Consider the following 20,551-nt stretch of genomic DNA (forward strand, 5'->3'; position numbering starts at 1 on the left):
GCATGTATCTTAGTCAAACATAGATCCAAGGTTTCTAGGGTTGCATGTACACCATAGGAGTGTTAGAATGCTCAAAACCCAACAGTGGTATCAGAGCCTAGCCGAAGGATAAGGGAATTTAAAAAAGACTATACAAATATATTTCATTCTCTATTTATCGCTAATATATACAAATATTAACAATCGAGGGAAATGATGAAAATGAAATAAGTGGGTCCCTATCAAGATAAACTTGTTGGTTAAGGAACTTATCATAATGAAGATATTATCAATCAAACACGTGATGAACAAAATGCAACAAATGTTGGTATTTTTAGTGTTATCAGCATATTTTAGTGTTATTATTATTCTTGTCGAAATATCGTGGGTTCAGTTAACCAACCATCTCACACCAGAAATACAAGGTACACACTCGGAATGTTAAATGTGAACTCGGGTAAATGGGGGTCCGGGGACAGTGCCCTTGGGTACGGGATTCCAAGGGGCAGCCCCTCGAAACCAGAACGGATTTCTATATAAAGAAATAGTCCAGCCATGTATTTTCTCACCAAAAACCCACCGATGACATCATGGTGATGTATGTTTCGGTTATATGCTAAAACTACTTCTTTTGGTGCCAATTTAGTGTAACCAACACGTAACCACTTTTCGCTCCTTGTATAAATGCAAGGTAATTATTCAGTAAAAGGGTTGATTAGTCACACATAAGAAATTAATCATTATCAATCTTTCTGTCTCTTAAGAATACATAACATCACAAGGTATTATGTGTTTAAGGTTTGCATTAAGCCTCTAATCCAAATTAGATTTCTTGGATTATCTCACTTCTGAATTCGTATACCTCATGCTATAAGAGACGAATTACATGTTTTAGAAAGTGATATAATAACGATCCAAGCATTATTGTTATTTTGAATCCTTATTTTCTAACAACATGACTTCATTACATAATAATTATCATGATTTATTAACTAGGTCGGTAATAGATACCTTCTCACATTCTTATGGAGAATGATGGATGATGTTGAACTTGTAGGCAGGGAATTTGAAGTTGATTTCATGAGCCAACATGATGCTGATACATATTAGAGGATAATCGAGGGGCCAAAATGACTTCAAGTGGTGTTGCTTTGCCTATAGTCAGTCCCAAGCTTTCAGTCATGTCAACAGGTTGGTTTGATGGTTTTTTAAGGACAAACTGTTGAATCAAGCTAGCTAGCGTTAAACCCACAGCCTGGAGGGCAAAAGAAATACCAGGGCACATTCGTCTACCACTACCAAAAGGAAGCAATTCATAATGGTTTCCCTTGACATCGATACCCTTGTGACTAGTCAAGAATCTCTCAGGCCTAAATTCAAGAGGCTCTGACCAAATTTTAGGGTCACGTTGCATCTTATAGAGATTTACCAACAGACGAGTGCCTTTTGGAATATTATATCCACCAACAATGCAGTCCTCTAGTGACTCGTGAGGAACTGAGAGTGGTCCAGCTGGGTATAAGCGGAATGTTTCTTTGATGATGGCATCCAGGTAGACCAAGTTCTTCAAATCCGACTCCTCCACCAGCCTGTCCCTTCCAACATGCTCATCAATTTCATCTTGGGCAGTTTCTAATGCTTTTGGGTTGTTGAGCAATAATGCCAAAGCCCATGTTAATGTCAAAGATGTGGTGTCCACGCCTGCTACTAGGAGTTGCTGCATGCATGCGAAATGGAATTTAGTTTAATTTTACAACATATATCTAAAAGATCTTGGAAAAGTAAATTCACTTACTTGACATGTGGATTTGATAATTATATCGTGATCAAACCCCGGGAATGCTTCTTCAGAAGCACCTTGAAGAACGGAAATTAGCACATCTATGAAATCTTGGTTGCCTTCATGTTGCTGTGAAGAGTTACTATTCATTTTGTGTTCCTTTAACCAGCCGTCAAAGATATCGTCCAAATCTCTCGCTGTCTTCTTCATGGCTTTTATGTATCCACCCACATCGAAGCACCTGAGATAAGGGATAAAATCAGAAGCCACAAATGCCCCCATTAACTCGAAGAACTTTTTTACTATGCTCTGAAATCGAACGCCTTCTTCATCCTTAGGCGAAAACCTCTTCCCGGAAATAATTCTAACCATAATGTTTACTACAAAATTTCCAAACCACTGACCCATATCCACCCTCAACACATCTGAACTCTTGACCGAAACATCATATAAATCTTTGATGGAGGCTCGAATTTCTGAAGCTCGAATATGCCCAAGCATTTCAACTCGTCGTTGAGAAAGAACCTCGAGCGTTACCATCTTGCGTATTTGTCGCCAATACTCGCCATATGGAGTAAAGCCGAACATGGCATAATCATAAGCCATGAGTTTTACTGCCTCTGCTTTTGGTCGACTTGCAAAGGCCTTGTCGTTTGTTGTAAAGCACTCTTTAGCTGTAGCCCCGTCACTCACCACCAAAGTTTGATGAACACCGAGGTTGATGGTGAAGATAGGGCCATGCTCTTCTACCATGTCACCTAAAACCTTGTGAGGTAGCTCAGGTCCACCTAGAAGATGTAGGTGCCCGATTATAGGCCATTCCCCTTTTGCTTGTGGTGGATTTCGGTTCTTCCCTGTCGTTGCCTTCTTTTTGCCGAGGGTATGCAGTAAGAAAACTAGTACTACAACAGATGAAAAGATGGATGTAACAATTGTTGAAGACGAGAGATGCAACTCCATTGCTGTGTGAGCGGCTGCAATAATTGTGGAAGACGAGAGATAGAATTCCAGCGCACTGCTTGGTTATGTGTAATTGTATATTTGTGCGCGCAATCCAAAAATATTTAAAATATTGTGAACCATACAAGATTCTTTTTTTTTTTTTTTTTAATTCCTTTTTTATCCCTTCTAAGTTACATTTATTTATAGACATGCGTTTATTTCTAAGGGTTAATACCTTAAAAACCATTATTTATACATATCCGTTTCGATTTAACTCTATCATTTTTATTTGTTACTTATTTGCCATTAATTGTGTTGACTAGTTATGAAAAGTCAATGGTAGCCGGTGTCGTCGGTTTAACAGGTTACCCTAACCGTTTACATACCCAAAATCCACTTTTTCCCCAAAACCTCTCCTTCATTCGGTTTAACAAGCGTTCTTCCTCACACATCACGTCTTCTTCTTTTCCATGGCTTCGTCTTCAACAACTTCTATCAGCAAACCGATTTATCGCACTAAGTGTGATTGTGGTGATCAACTGCAATACTCAGTTTCAAGAACTGATAAAAACCCAGGAAGAAAGTTCAAGGCATGCCCTAACTATAAGGTAAATTTGAGGGATTTTGTTTTCCCATTTTGTTATCTTTCAAAAGTTAGTAAATGAAGCTTTTGTTGGCAGGGTACCAAAAAAGGGTGTAAATATTTCAAGTGGCTTGACACGGAAGAGATGGAGTTTTATGCTAATGAAAGGGAGCCCTATAACGAAGTTGTTGCTAGTGGTGTTCTGCAGGTGATCAAGTTGTTGAAGTTTGTGTTGGTGATGTTAGTGGTTATTGGAGTAATTTTGTTAATTGACATTGTATTTTAAGAACCAGTTGGTTAGGGCAGTTGTAAGTTAAGGTTGTTGTAGGTTCTTCATTTTGGTTAGGGCAGGTGTTCAATGTAGTTATGGTAATGTTTGATGGAGAAGTGTATTGACAGTAATCCAATCTTACAGTAATCCAATCTTATTTATGTCCCTGTGATTTGGTAATTGCATTATAGTGATTCATTAGAATGTAGTTATGGTAATGTACTAAATCTTGTGTAAGCAAGTGAAATATAGTAGAACTTGGTAAAACTTGGTAATAACTGAATGTACTAAAACAAGGAAGTAAAGGACATTAACTGGAATGACAATTAACATATGATTGTAAGCAGGTGATCACTGTAGTTATGGTAATGTTTGATGGAGAAGTGTATTGATAGTAATCCAATCTTATTTATGTCCCTGTGATTTGGTAATTGCATTATAGTGATTTATTACAATGTAGTTATGGTAATGTACTAAATCTTGTGTAAGCAAGTGAAATGTAGTAGAACTTGGTAAAACTTGGTAATAACTGAATGTACTAAAATAAGGAAGTAAAGGACATTAACTGGAATGACAATTAACATATACTTGCATTCATAATAAGGAAGTAAAGGGCATTAACTGGAATGTACTAAACTTGGTAATAACTGAATGTACTAAAGTAAGCAAGTGAAATGACAAGCAAAGTGAAATGACAATAAGTTCAAATACTTGCATTCATAATAACATAAAAGGGGGTATTACAATCTGTACCAAACAACCAATTGCCCAACAATGTTTTAATGGCCATTAACTACCAATGTTCAAAAAGGCCTAATTGAATACTACTAGATGCTGATATACAATTGGATGGTTGTTACCAAAAGCTGATGAAATGTTAACAAAAAGGGCAAGCAAAATACATAGTGCCCATGATACCCCCTCCTAAATAGTCCTACTCCAAATTAACTGGTTTCTTAATACTAGAACCCCTTCCATCCTTATCATAAACTGCTTTCTTCAGCTTGATTTTCACAATTCTCTCAGAAATCTTCCTTTTCCTAGGCCTCCCAACAACTTGTGTATCTTCAATGAAGTCAATATTCCCATCATCTTCACCAACCCAAGCATTAGCATCTAAACCTTGTATAGCAACTTCTTGCACTGGTGGCACAATCTCATTAACATCTACACCCTGTAAGACATGATGTATTTAAATACCCTATGTTAATCACATATTAGTTTTAAGAAATTTAAAGTAAAGGTTGGCATACCATTTCCAAGTTTTCTTCAAGCAAGTTATCTTCAATCTCATTAACATCCTCTTCTAAGTCTGCATTAGCATCTACACCCTGTAAGACATGATCTAGTTAATTACCTTATGTAAATCACATACTAGTTAACATCCTCTTCTAAGTCTGCATACCATTTCCATTTCCAAGTTTTCTATAGCCTGTTCAATCTCATGAGGTTCATAACCACATTTTTGCAACAATACATCAATTTCATCAGAAATAGCATTCCCATCATTCACAATTTTGGGTGCAGTTTCCTGTACAGTTTCCTGTACAGTTCCATTTTCTTCTTGCACAGTTGCATCGTTTGCAGTTTCAACCCCACCTTGGCCATCCTGGTTTGAGGATCCTTCTCCAGCCTTCTTTATCTTCTTCTTTCTTTTCACTACAAGCTTAACTGCCTTTTGTTTATCTTCTTCTCCACCCCTCCTTGGCCTTCCTGGTTTTCTAGGTGGCACATACTCCTTCATCACTCGCTCATTCTTACAGGATTTCAAGTTATGGCCGAATTGTAAACATTTGCTACACCTAACAGTCCTACAAACTCTAGCTCTAACATTTGGGAACTTGGAATCATTGACCTCAGACACATGCCTTCTTCTCTTGGTTTTTGGCCTACCAGGCAGTCTCCTTGTCAAAGGAGGTAATGGCTTTATATAGTCAGTGGGTGCCCACAGGTTGCTTCCATTCACTGGTGATATATTTGTGGTATATGCAGCCATAAATTTCTCTTTTTGGAACCAAATGCTTAGAAAATCAGTTGGATTCATGTGAGTGTAGTTTATTGCTGCTTGACCATGCACACATGGTATTCCAGATATCTCCCATAGTCTACATGTGCAATAGTGTTGTTCCAAATCCACTTTGTAAGCTGTATACCCATACCTTGTCTCAAATACAGACCCCCCAGTTGCTATAACTTTCCAGTTCCTATAAATACAAATTAAAAATAACAATTTCATGTTAACTATACAACACAATTTAATGGTAAGTAGTAACAAGTTTATGTAAGAATTTACCTCATCTCTTTTCCAAACTCCTTCATTTTCTCTATGATAGCTGGACACGATTCAGTTCTCCAAGTAGAAGCTTTATCAGCCAAATAATAAAACCTAGACATGACATAGATTCTAATTTCCTCTAACATTGTGAGAAGTGGTTTTTTCCTAATATTTATGATCATGGAGTTAAAGGACTCAGAAACCCCATTTTCCACTGCCTCACATGCATACCCTAGTCCAAAAAATGCCCTACACCATGATTGTGGATTCTTAGACATCAACCAATCATATCCATTTGAAGTGATTTTCTTAATTTTTTCCATGTTAGACACAAAATCCCCTTCATGTGAACTAGTTGCAGCAGCCCAGAATAAGTTTTTCAACTCTAAACCTGTATGCCTCTTCCTGAAGTTGGCATAAATGTGTCGTGCACACTGCCTGTGTTCAACATGTGGAAGGATAGCTTTCACAGATTCTAGAAGTCCCTGAAATAAGTAAATTCAATATTAATATGGGTTAGACAATATAAATGAATACATAAAAAAATTTGTAGTATTTATGTTTACCTTGTGTTGATCTGAAATAACAACTAGACCCCTTCCATCCTCAACACCCAAGTCATCAACCAACAACTGTAAAAACCAAGTCCAATTTTCTTTGTTCTCTACATTTACTACAGCCCATGCAATTGGATACACGTGGTTGTTAGCATCTCTTCCAATAGCAGTCAAAATCTCCCCTTTGATTTGTCCCTTTAGGAAACATCCATCTAAGCCAATCACACGTCTGCACCCTATATTCCATCCATCTTTCAATGCCTTAAAACATACATAAAAACGTTCAAAATAATTCACCCCATCTGGATTTACAGAAACTCCTACTTTGCATGTACTTCCAGGGTTAGATCTAAGGATTTCGTTGGCATAATCCCATATCTTAGCATAGTGTTCCTCCAGTTTACCTTCTATCATCTCCCTTGCCCTTACCCTTGCTCTATGACATTGCCCCTTTGACACTTTCACTGAATATTTTGTAAGGACATCCTCCATCATCTCAGGTAGTGTCATTTTGGGCTTCCTAATTATGTCCTTAATGTAGTGTTTTGCTAACCAATTACAACTAACCAAATGTCCAAAATTATAATTCCTTGCACAAAGATGTGTTTCAACCATAGATTTTATCTGAAAAGTACGTTCATTATACTTCCACGAAGCATGGATCCTAAAAGGACATGGTTTTTTTGCATTTTTTTTCCCACACCTAACAATTACCCTACTTTTATCACTTTTCATGAACCAAAGTTGGTATCCATTAGCTACAGCATAGTTAGTGAGTGCAAACCTTAACTGAGCAGGAGACTCATATAACTCACCAACTGTAGGCTTCATTTGGTTCCACTTGACGGTAGGATCGTGCACCCTGAACTCGACACCCACTTCCAAGCCATTTTCATCTTCAAGGTGTTCATGCTCAAGCTCTTCCTGGTGAATGTCTTCAACATCAGCAACATCAGCTTCATCGTCCCCTTCAAACTGATTATTCTTTAACATTTTATCATCACATAAAATGTTAAGAAAAGGGTCGTCACACAAGTTAGATGTAGGATTGAAGTTATCTGGTTCAACATCCAACAATCCTAAGTCAAGACGATCATCATCAGACTCTTCTTCATCACGTACATATCTCAACTTTGTCTTCTTTGTCGCCTTTGATTCTTTACTTTTCATTCTCCGTGATGATTCTGCCATCGAACCCTTGAAAACCTTCAGAAACCCTCTTTCAAAACCCTCTTGCAAAACCCTCTTTTGACGATGATGTTATCGGGATACCCCTTTGTTAGTCAGACATGAGGGACAAAGGTGGTGGCTACTATGCACGTTCCCAAGAATTAGTAATCAAGTGAAGAGATGCAACCGGCAAGGAGGTGATTACCGGTTGTTAACCGGGTAAGGTGTAATAAATGGAACGTCATTTCATTAACGGTGGCAAATAAGTAACAAATAAAAATGATAGGGTTAAATCGAAACGGATATGTATAAATAATGGTTTTTAAGGTATTAACCCAATATTTAATTAAAAGTTAGAGATTATGTGTAACAGATTATATTATTACAAAAATTGCTCAATACTTTCAAATTGAAATCAATATCAAGTATATTATAACGTCATCAAATTACAAAATTAATTAAAAAATATTAAGCAAACCAAAAATACAGATAAATTAAACAGGAAAGATTTACATTTTATTTAAATTTATTATGTTTAATTTGCATAGATTATTTAATTTGTACTTAAATCTTTCAGGTATAAATTAAACATATAATCTTTCTTTGTATATCTTGTATCTTTGTAAGTATTATATGGCAATATCCGTTTTCCGTTGTTTTTTGTGGATTTGAAATTTCGAAGAAAAAAATAAAGAGTTATTATATTTTTTGAGTAACGATTTATTACGGGTCCTATTATATGTATCATTTATTCACATAAATTGTCAAATAACCAGGATACATATACACTATTTTACTCATGAAGTGGATATACAAAGCAATTTAGAATTACGTGCGTATAGAATTACTCTTTAATACATATATAAATGTGTGTGTAGTTTTAAAGCAAAATACTTTAAATTATGAAGTTTGAGTGTAAAATAAGTAGTAGGTGTAAGAAATCAAATTATTATGCAAAAAATGACGAAGGTTACATGCATGGGGTTATAATTGAAAATTAGTAAATAATAAAAATGGGTGGGGTCTAGAGTAGGGGTTAGCAAAAACCGAACCGATTAAAGAAAAAACCGACAAAACCGCAATAAACCGCAACCGAAAAACCGAAACCGATGCAAAAACCGATAGTGCGGATCTAATTTTTGCAAAAACCGATGGTCAACGGTTCGGTGTGGTTTCTATCCAAAAAACCGGTCCACCAAAACCGAACCGCACTGCAAGCGTGTAGAGTAATAAATCAATCAATGTATATTATATACATGCTATTTAAAATACTTATAAACGATAATATATTTGTTATATGTTTATTTTGTGTTTGTGTAAGACTATATGGGGTGCAAAAGAAATGTTCTATTGTTAGCTAAACGTACTAATCGATTACACTAATAAGCTTGTAACAAATTAAGTCAAAATCAACCAACATTCAATTATTAATTAGTTTATGAGTAGTCACAAGTTGTAATTTAAGCGCCTTACAGTTTTTGATTATGTATTTTTGTTTTGAGTTGAAAATGAATGGATTAAAAAAAACAGCACAATACAAGCTTACATGCAGATGGTTTTCAGTTCTTACAGTTTTAAAAAACCGTACCAAAAAACATAAAAAAACTACACCAAATTCTAAACACGGTTTAAAACCGAAACCGCACCAATAAAAACCGAAACCATATTTAAAAACCGAAAAACCGAACCATTGCAAAACCGCACCCAACGGTTTTAAAGATGCAAAAACCGCACTATGCGGTTTGCGGTTCGGTTTGACCTTAAAACCGCACCAAACCGCACCATGCTCACCCCTAGTCTAGAGCATTTGGTTTATAAAATGTTTTAGAAGGAATTGGAATCTATTAAGGAATCAGAATCTGTCTTGAATTGGAATCTAATTCAATATTCTGTTTGGTTAGCAGTAAATGGAATTTGAATTCAATATTATATTTTGTTTGGTTGGCGGAAAATAGAATTTGTATAGTGTAAAATGACAGAACTACTATTTTTAGTTTTTGCTTACTTTTACTTATTTTATAATTATATGTAAAAATATATTATATAAATTATAAAAATAGTAAACGGTGGTGGTGGCGGCGATGGTGGGAGAAGTGACGGTGGTGGTGATGGTAGTAATGTGTGGTGGTGATGAAGGTGGAGGTGGTGGTAGTAGTGACATCACTAGTGTTAATCGTAGAGACAGTGGTGGTTGTGGCGATGGGTGTTAGTGGCAGCGGTGGTGGTGGTGGTGGGTGCAGGTGGCGGTGACGGTGGTGGTGGTGGTGGTGGCAATAGAGGTGATGGTGGTGATGATAGAGTTAGTAGTAATTACGGTAGTGGTAGGGTTGTGGTGTAGGTGGTAACGAAGGTTATGGGTAGTGGTGGTAGTGGTGGTGGTGGTGACGGTGGTGATAGTAATGGTGTCAACGATGGTGATGGTGGTAACAGAAGCGGTGGGTGGTGGTGTAGAAGGTGGTGGCAGTGGCGACGTCATTAGTGAGGATGGTTGGTGGTGGTGGTGGGTAGTGGTGGTGAAGGTTGTGGTGGAGGTGGTCGCGAGTAGTGACAGAGGTTTTTCATATTTAATGTTAAAAATGAAAAGGGTAATATGGTAATATTCAACACTCTCACTTGAAGGAATTTGAATTTCCTTATCTTTTAAATGAAATTTATTTTCCCTCATTGGAAGGAAAGTTGGACATATTTAGAAATCCAAATCCTTCTCAAAACTTGAACCAAACATAGGAAAGTGATGGAATTAAATTCCAATTCCTTCCGATTCCAGCGAACCAAACGACCCCTTAGGAATCCAATTCCTTCTCAAAACTTGAACCAAACATAGGAAAGTGATGGAATTAAATTTCAATTCCTTCCGATTCCAACAGATTCCAGCGAACCAAACGACCCCTTAGAGTCAGCAGAACAATTGTGATATAATCCTGGGTGTGATTTTATGTATTTCTCACTCTATATATTGAGTCACCAAAACAATTGTGATATAATCTTAGGTGTTATTTTATGTATTTCTCACTCTATATATTGTCAAATTATAGGGATAACACATACTATGTCATTCACAAGTAGGTATACGAAACAATTTGAGAAGTACCACAAAAAGAAATATAGGTATTAGGGGCGACGCTATTAAAGACGACAGACAGTATTAGGGACGACATGCGACCAGGCGCCTTCGTGTCGTCGCCGCTAAAGGGTCGCCTCTAATATTCTACATCGGCGATTCGTGTGACTTCCCCTAGAGTGAATCGTGGCCGTTCGTTTTTGATCTGATCCAACGGACCGGGTTTCTCCGTACCAAGGTAATAGCGGCGACGTCAATAGAGATGACGCCGTCGTCGCTACTAGTCACCAAAAAAAAGCGGGATATCTTCCCTCCAAATTGTCGCCCCAATTGCCATCGTGTCTCCGCAAATAGCATCGCCGCTAAAGGCTCCATCAACTTTACCTCCCCATCATGTTTCAGAACAGGCGACATCATGTGACAACCTGAAATTTGTTCCGTCACCGTAACCCGTTTTCCGTTAATAGAAGCCGTTCTTATCAAACTTTTCCGCTAACATTGGGATCCTACAAATTAAAATTTGGACTTTTATTATGACTCCATAAGGATCGGAATAAATTAGGAACACGGGAACACCCTCAATATTCTTTTAAAAAGTTTTTAGTTACAAAAACATTAAATTACGACAATTTAATCAGGTATGACCATAAGCCCCGTTTAATGTCGGTATCGGGTAGATTCCCACCTGGCCACAAACCCAACCCCCATATCAGGGTTGAGTGGACACTAAATGGAACTTTTACCACTCTATTCACTCTCTCTCTCTCTCTACTCTCTCTCTTCAAGGCTCAATTTCTTCCAAAATCCGCAAGTTTTAGCTCCCAAACTGTAAGTACTCTTACCCTAGATTGTTCTACAACTTATTACATGTAATTATAGCTCCAAAATCATCTAAGAAGGCCAAGAGTAAGGAGTCTACGGCCCAAGAACACTCTAGGGCCATAAACCCTTAAAAGTGTGCCAAAATGCCCCCAAATCTCTTCCTTAGGCTTAGAGGCTAACTTAGAACATACCCTAGAAGTGTTTTAGACATTAAATCTTATGTTTAGAGGCTTAAAAGAGGGTTTACGGCCCAAGAACGCCCTTAGGACGTAAACTCCCTTAAACTATGCAAATTGAGCCTTTAACCCCCTATTTAGCCTTGGACCTTCACATAGAAACTTGTAGGAGTAAGATAAGGACCTCAAAAACGAAATATAAGGGGTTTCCAAGAGTTCACGGCCGTAAACTATGGGGTTCACGACCGTAAACTCCCAAGGAGTGGTCCCAGGACCGTAAACTCCAAGGGAGTGTCCCTTTTGAACCCTAAACACCCCTCAAGCCGTGGAATTTGCCTTGGAACCCTTCCTAGAGACACAAGATACTTGAAAGCACACAAATACACTCCTCCCATGAGTTTACGGCCGTAAACTCATGGGGGAGGTGGTCCCTCAGCCGTAAACTCACCTAAGGTGAGTATGTGAGGAGTAAACTCCATAGTGAGGCCTAAAACTCCTTCCTTGCAACCCAATAGCCTTCTAGCACTTAACCATAGAGCTTTTATTCACATTAGGATGTCTATATGTGTTTAATTAGTGTCTTAATCACTAATTACTTGTAAACATATGTCTTCATATGTTATTAGGGTCATAGAGTGTGTTCAAGTCTTTACTTGACACCAAACGCTCATCCGACACTTCCACCCGATCTACTCGCTACATGTGAGTTCATACCCCTTAATTAACCTTTTTAAATGTCTTTACATGTTTTAGGGGGGATACAAGTAAATGCAACTAGTTCTAGTTCCTAATCATATGTGATTTATAACTTACAACCAAAAAGGATTTTGTATACTTTTAGCTATGTATCAATAAAACTGTTTTAAATATTTATCAAACGCATTTTCTAAGATAAACTGTTGTTAAACTATTTTCAAACTGTGTTTAAACTACTTTTCTTTTAAACTATATCTACACCAATATATTTATATAAGTAAGACTTGAAGGACTTAGGACCGATAGCGCACCTTATTTCCTATTCTTGTTTGATTGTGGTCTTAGGGTATATTGTTATTCGTCCGACTGGCGTTGATTTCTTAGTTATATATCATATATATATTTGTGTTAGATATGAAAGTCTTCATCTTATTCAATACCTTTGTAAATCAAAGGCATGCAATCTCACACTCTATTTAACTATAATAGGTATAGTTAATACTATTGCTCATTACCTCTATCACTATGATGCTCACTGTAATTACTACTATTACGAGTTAAGGCACGTTAAAGAGAACACTCTCTATACCTAAAAGTTACTATACTATAATATAGGAGAATACACTAATCCAGAATATAACACACTATCCCTCTATACGGCACTCTACTGCGTAAATACCATGTAACTAGGGCTTCCCGGAAGGAAAGCAACACTACATGTATATATCTATACAGGACGGATGCTATTACATCCCGGCTGTTAATTATAATAGGCCCATGGGTGGCACTACATCACTACACTAAGGATGACCGGGAAGGTCATCGGACCCTCTATAATCATTTAGTTTGGTTACATGAGAAATCACATCCATATCCAAATTAACACACTAAGACTTAAAGTCTAAGCTAATTTCCCAAAGTAAATAAATATATATTAAAGTTTACAACACTACTACAGTCAACCAGCAATACTTTTACTCATCTACGTTACTTGTATGAAATTCATTACCTTATTGTTAACACTGAAAGTTTCAATGAAAATACTTTTACACACTCAAAGGATTTAACTTACAAATATACAATTCTGGAAAATATAGGATTTTCTAGGGATTTCTACTACTCTCAACATTTATTTCAGCTTTTATACTAAATGATTGTAAACACTTTTATACAAGCAATGACACTAAAGGCTTATGAACTCACCAGCTTTATGTTGATACTCGTTTTCAAAATAACTTGTATCCTCAGGTCAAAGATAGACAGGTACTGATGCAACTTTTGAGAAGATGGAGCATATACAAGACCCATCTTTTATTTTTGTTATACTTTTGGTGTCTATTAACTGTACAGAACACGTTTGTATTTACAATTACTATATTAATGCAATTTGTGGTCGCTTGTTTTTTACTATTATGCAATTGTTATGATATTGTACATAACGTCCTCCACCCCAGAACGTATTCCGCCGTTCTCGGTTTTGGCGTGTGACACATCATCACTACCATCTTCTTAGACCATTTTCTGGCGATTTTCCAGCGAAATACTCTGATCCTCTCGATTTCCTAGGCGACCACCACCACAAAGCTTCTCCTTTCTCTTTTCCTCTTCACTCCTCCTCTCCCCCCCCCCCCCCACCCACCCCCACATTTGGCCCAGGCTGCAGTGATACATTTTCCAACGACAACACTCCGATTTTTCAGCATTTACAGCAGCAGTAGGTGATCCCTTCCCTCCTTTCTCTTTCAATTTCTTTTCTAGAATGAATTTGTTTGTTAATTTTGGATTTTGGTGGTTTCACAGCAACATCTCGGGTGACACCACCTCTTCTCCGATGATACCACATCTACTCTGGCAACCTCGACCATCGCACCACCACCTAATCGATTTTCAATTTCCAAGTATGTTTTTTTTTTCTGTTTTTAAATGTAGGTATAAGAAATGTTGGGTGTTATATGTTAAATGTATATGTATATGTGTATTTGTATATGAAATGTATGACTATGTATGAAAAAATGTGTGTATATGAGTATTTGCATGTGAAATATATATGTATATGTGTATTTGTATATGAAATGTTTGTATATATATGAAAAAATATATGTATAAGAGTATTTGTATGTGAAATGTATATATATGTGTGAAAAATATATGTATATGGGTGTAGATATATGAAAAACTCTATGTTAAAATGTATGAATGTATATGGAATGTATGTATTTGTATGTGAAATGTATATGTATATGTGTATATTTATATAAATATGTATGTATATGTGTGGATATGTATGTAAAAATGTGTATATGTGTTTGTATATATATGTAAAAATGTATATGTATGTATATGTGTGGATATGTATGTAAAAATGTGTGTATATGTTTGTATATATATGTAAAAATGTATATGTATGTATATGTGTGGATATGTATATAAAAATGTATGTATATATATGTAAAAATTTATATATTAACATTCAAAAGAAAAGAGTTTATATAAAATATTGCACTACCACAAATCCTTTTACCCCAAAAAGTAATTGATGATTTAGCATATTTCTTATGAATCTCTATCCTTACTTGCATATTGATTTTCTACAACATTAACTAGAAAAATCATACATACTTTTAAAGCTAGCATTTTTTCTTGAATCTCATGCATTTGAAACGCTCTTTTTAACTTTCTCAAACCACATTCATTTGAAACCCCCTTTTTTAACTAATGCAACTCAAAAGTTTTATAACTTATATTATGTTTAATTAGCATTTAGTGAAAAGTTTACTATAAAAAGGTCAATCTTTTGTGTCTTTTGTGTTATATAAAATCTTACATGCAAGAAGGATTTGAAGATATTGTGATTCAAAAGTTTTCATATAGTTGAAGCATTCACGATCCAAATATGATGATTTGAAGAAATGACTTATGTCGCATCGATGGTAATTGTAATATGATTTTTTCTTTCAACCAAAACAAATGAAGCTTTTCTATTCTTTCTTTATATTCAGTTTCTCATTTATACTTTATATATGATTTGTGTGTATTACTCAATCTTGAATGTGACTCTCCAAACATCAATGTTTTGCTTGGAATATCTTTATGATTCTTCTTTTTCAAGAAAAATATTTTGATTGCAGGTTAGTGAAGAATTGTCATCAAGTTTCTATGGTTGAATGGTGTTAAATGAAGAAAGAAGATTCATAAAATGGATATAGGTTTTTTTGTTTGAGCAAAGTTAACGAATATTAGTTTTTCCTTTTCATTTAAATGTATGTTTATGTAACATATTTATTTATATATTCAACCACCCAATGCTCTTATTTATAGTTTTTCTATTTTGATTATGTTTATTTTCTATTTTTTTTTGTTGGGTTATCCTACACAACATATTTAAAAGACGATATTTAAAAGATAACAAAATTTTGAACATTTGATATGTAATTATGATAGACTTATCATGATACGTTCTTCATATGAAATTTATCCATATTACTACGACAAGAATTACATATGACATTTACGAATATATATATATATATATATATATATATATATATACATATATATATATATATATATATATATATATATATATTATATGTGATTTGTTTAACACGTATATGCACCAATGTATGTTATAAATTTATAATTAAATATCTTTATGTTTAATAATTGAATGGATTAAAATGATGCATCAAAACCAATTATTTAGACGAATATAATAATAATAATAATAATAATAATAATAATAATAATAATAATAATAATAATACGTTTCCAAGTACCGCATTCATTTGAAATTTACACTACAACTCAAGAGTTTTCTAATTTATGTATATTTATTATTTACAACTCAAGAGTTTTTAATTTATGATTATTAATTAGTAATCACTAATAATTTTTTATTTTTCTTTTTTTATAGGTTGTAAAGTTTTACTCATTAAAAATATTAATGTATTTGAAGAGATTTTTGATTTAAATATGAAGAGTTAATATAAATGTTATAATAAATGTTTTAATTTTTATATGTTATTAAAAGTTATAGTGTTTATTTTTCATATTTTTTATTATTCGTTGTATATATATCTTTTTTAATACAAATGTTATAATAGATGTTTTTCTATTTTTATGTTACTAAAAGTTGCAGTTCATATTTTTGTTCATACACTTTGTTACCCGTTATATTATTATTCATTTGATATATAATTTACACAATTTTAAATGGTTTATAAAATTATCAAATAGTTGTATATATCACAATGATTTCATAATTAAACTATAAAGGTTGGACCGCCCCACACAACAATACACATACAATGCATGCACAAAAGGCCTACAACAAAAGGTTGGACCGCCCCTCATGCATTCAGCATAAAGTTGGACCGCCCCTCATGCATTCAGCATAAAGTTGGACCACCCCATTGGCCTTCAACATAGAGTTGGCCTACAACACACAGTTGGACCGCCTTCAACCCAGCCATAATATGATGACATATGCATATAAACACAGACTGATAAACAAACAATCACATGTAAGTGTAACATACCTGCCTATAGTTCACTACAGTATATTAGCATCCTAAGATACAAAGAATATATACTATAGTACAAACTATAGTGAGAAAACTCACCTCACAACCAAAGTAGACAATCTCTACAGCTTACAGGATGTGAAGGTTGGTACAACAACCACTTAGACATATAAACCAAGGTCAATTCTCACTAGCTTTATGCTTGGATGTGGATAGGAGAGATGGCAGGTCGGTGCTAGAGCCGAGGATTTTGCTTGGATGTACTATACGTATGATGGCAATATTTGGTATGTTGAGGAACTCACTAATTTTTATGCTTTTTTGGATAAAATGTTTTTATAGGTTGTTTGTGTGAAGAGCTCGACATGACTATACACTTGGATCGAAGATATTATTTCCGTTATTTTGTAACTCAACTTTGTTAATCATATGGTTTTCATATGATTGGTTGTTACAACATGATTTCAAGTAAATCATTTTTATTAGTTATCCTCTTTTAAATGAAAAATCTCTTTTGTGATTTTTGGGACATTACAAAAGTTTTGTGGCTAAAGTCTAAAATAACAAAGTTTTGAGGCCCAAAGTCTAAAACCTAAAAGTATATTTGTAACACTTGAATCCTGGTATATTTCATTATTGCCCTTGTGTTATTTTAAAAGTTGAAATATGGACCTTGGCCAATACACAAGGCATACCAAGCGGTACGCTTAGCGTATAAGCAGAATAGCCAGTACGAGTGGCGTACCAAGGGGTACGCTTAGCATACTGATGCTAGGATTGGTCGTGACTACATACACGTACGCGGGGCGTACGTGTAAGTTAATGAAACCCTAATTTATGGTGTTGCACCCTATATAAACGTCTTAAGTCATTAGGGTTGGCCTCTTTACCAGCCCCTAAGCCTCCAAAACCTTAGAAATCATCCCTTAGCCTCCATTGTTGTGTTTTGAGCTCATTGTGTGCATTTTGGTGTGTTTTGGTTCATTATCAAGAAGTAGAAGCTTGGTGCAAGGTGGTGGATCAAGGAAGAGCTTTTGGATCTTGATTGTTGTGACAACCCAAAATTTTCTTTTGTACGAACTCTACAGTCAAACACTTCAATTAAAAAGACAATTCATTTCTGCTAATTTTTAGCACGGTTTAAAGTCCCTTTGGGTATTTCTTTTTAATATTTATTCTTCGAAAGAATAAATGAAAGGAAGTATACTTTAGGATTAATGGTACAACATTTAAGTCACAAAACTCCAAGAGTTAGGAGTTTTCGGCCCAATTGGTGTTTGGACCGAAAACCCTAAAGGGTATATAAATGACACTTAGTCATTTTTACCATTCTTTTTCCATTTCCAAGTCAAGATCAATTCTCTCTCAAGTATCATACGAATTTTTGTCAACATCTTCAAGATTGTAAGTGTTTCCTTCCTTGTTTAGTTGATCTCTTCCCTTATCTAGTGATCTTACATGATTTCATCTGTGAAATCATTCCATTTTCTTAGATCTTCAAGTGTTCTCCAAGAACACACACTAGTGTTTTGGGCCAAAAACACCTTCTTTTCTTCCATATTGTAAGTATCTATCTCTTATACTTGTTATCTAGTAAGAATACTTAATTTAAAGCCTTGAAATTGTCATTTTTCCAAGAATAAAAGGGATTTTCGGTTAGTGCATCTCCTTAAACCGAAAACCCTAAAGAAAGGTGTTTTTAAGACCTTAAGCCTTTCCTAATGCTTAGTATTGAGTCTAGAACACTTCTTTGCTTGTTGAAAGCCCTTGGAAATCACCTTATGCATCAAATTTCAAGAGTTTTCGGCCAACCATTTAGACCGAAAACCTCTTGGACCGAAAACCATATGGACCGAAAACCACTAGAAACATACCACTTGGATCGAAAACTCCCTTAAGTGGCTATACAACCCTTAGATGCAACCCTTGGTACTTCTAGCACTTGAATCAAAGTGTGTTTCCATGTCCTAGGGTGTCTTAATTGGGTTAATTAATTGTTAAATGACTAATTGGATACATATATGTGTTATTATATGATAAATAGGATCCGTGTGTGTGCTCAAGTCTTCACTTGACACTTAGCATCCTATATCATCTATTCATCCAAACCACTCACTACAGGTGAGTTCATACCCCTTAATTAACCTTTGAAATGTCTTTAAATGTTTTTAAATGCTTTTATGGGGGAATACAAGTTGAACCATGTTAGTTATTAGATCAATTGCATGTGATTAATAACTAGCATACTAATGGATTTTCCATACTTTAAACTGTTTTACCAACAAATGACTTCAAACTGCTTATCAAACTATTTTACATGTCAAACTCTTTATAAAATTCACTTTTGTATACTAAACCTTTATTTTACAGTTTTGAAACTTATATATTGTTAAAACCATGTCTACTACATATATAGTTATATAAATAAGGTTTGAAGGACTTAGAAGAGATAACCCACTTTATTTCCTATCATTGTTTGGTTGTGGACTTAAAGTACCCGGTTGTTTGTTCGAGTGTCGTTGAATCCTTACTTATATATTATGTATATATGTACAGATATAAATACTTTTATCTCAATTCAGTACATTCAGTTATACAAACATGTAACACTCTAAAACTTCAAGCCAATTTAAACTTTTCAAAAACAACCCAATTTCATTAAGTTATTACAAAAAGGTTTTCAATACATTTATTATCAGAGTATTCTCAGAACCATATCATAAAACAAGAACATGAGGAGCGGTACGATCATTCCTTCGCCTTGCCACGGTCTCCTGAAGTACCTGAAAACATTAAACTCGGATTACAATCTGATAAAGGGTTGGTCTTGGTGCCTTAGACCCTATCGATATAGTGAGGATAACTCGCATCGCAACTGCTGACTGAAAAGATAAGATCACGTTGCTCCAACCTCCGACACGAACTCCACCACTGATAATAACAAAAGACTGAACTCAATAAATACCAATAATTACCGAAATACCCCTAGAAGTCAACTAGCCAACTCTTGGTCAAAGTCAAAGTCCTCAGTCAAAGCCAACCTTCCTAACTAACTCTACTCGCCGAGTCAACACACTGACCCGTCGAGTCCCTATACTCAGAAACTCCCAATCCACGACTCAACTCGCCGAGTCGCCCCAAGATTCGCTGATTTCAACCAACTCTAAGTCACTTCCTGCTCAACTCACCGAGTCGTCCCTCGACTCACCAATTCATCGCTTAACCAAAAAGGTTAGGACCTTATGACCAGACTCGCCGAGTCCAAGGCAATCTTCAACAGACTCGCCGAGTTGTTCTTCCAACTCGTCGAGTTCCTGCCTTTCTTCATCCAACTCGCCGAGTACACCCATGTGACTCGCTGAGTACCTCTAGCTCTTAATCCATATAGTGGCTTTCTAAGCCATGCAGTGACTCCAATCCATGGATCCAACGTCCTACAACCTTCCCTACACGTAAAGGTGCAAACATTACGTGAAACCATGGGGAAATAAGCCTAAAATACTCTAGGGCTAAGGCTTAAGGCAAAGGGACTTCACCAACCACTCTAGGATAGCACCTTTACAACAAATAGGATCATTACAAGCTTAGATCTGAAGTTTCAACTTCAGATCTAGCTTCTACACTCGAAATTGATTCCACTCAAGCCATAATCCCCAAAAATAGCAACCAAGAACTAATCTAGAATAATGAAACTCAAGATAACAGATTGTTACCTC

General features: G+C 35.5%; 1 protein-coding gene across 1 annotated transcript; it reads right to left on the minus strand.

The window, feature by feature from the left end:
• Positions 1 to 734: 734 nt before the first annotated feature.
• LOC145028315 (cytochrome P450 CYP82D47-like) lies at positions 735 to 2,781 on the minus strand. The gene is made up of 2 exons (XM_078976991.1): positions 1,775 to 2,781; positions 735 to 1,696 (listed from the first exon to the last, which is right to left on the minus strand). The coding sequence occupies exons 1-2, from the start codon at positions 2,717 to 2,719 to the stop codon at positions 1,058 to 1,060; spliced, it is 1,584 nt and encodes a 527-aa protein (XP_078833117.1). The 5' UTR covers positions 2,720 to 2,781; the 3' UTR covers positions 735 to 1,057.
• Positions 2,782 to 20,551: the final 17,770 nt, after the last annotated feature.

The sequence above is a fragment of the Lactuca saligna genome, chromosome 2, assembly GCF_052625555.1.
Source record: "Lactuca saligna cultivar CGN05327 chromosome 2, ASM5262555v1, whole genome shotgun sequence".
Taxonomy (NCBI): Eukaryota; Viridiplantae; Streptophyta; class Magnoliopsida; order Asterales; family Asteraceae; genus Lactuca; species Lactuca saligna.

Coding starts and splice junctions, on each gene's coding strand:
- LOC145028315 (XM_078976991.1), bottom strand. CDS start 2,719: ATGGAGTTGCATCTCTCGTCTTCAACAATTGTTACATCCATCTTTTCA. Junction 1,697..1,774: donor TTATCAAATCCACATGTCAA/GTAAGTGAATTT, acceptor GCATGCATGCAG/CAACTCCTAGTAGCAGGCGT.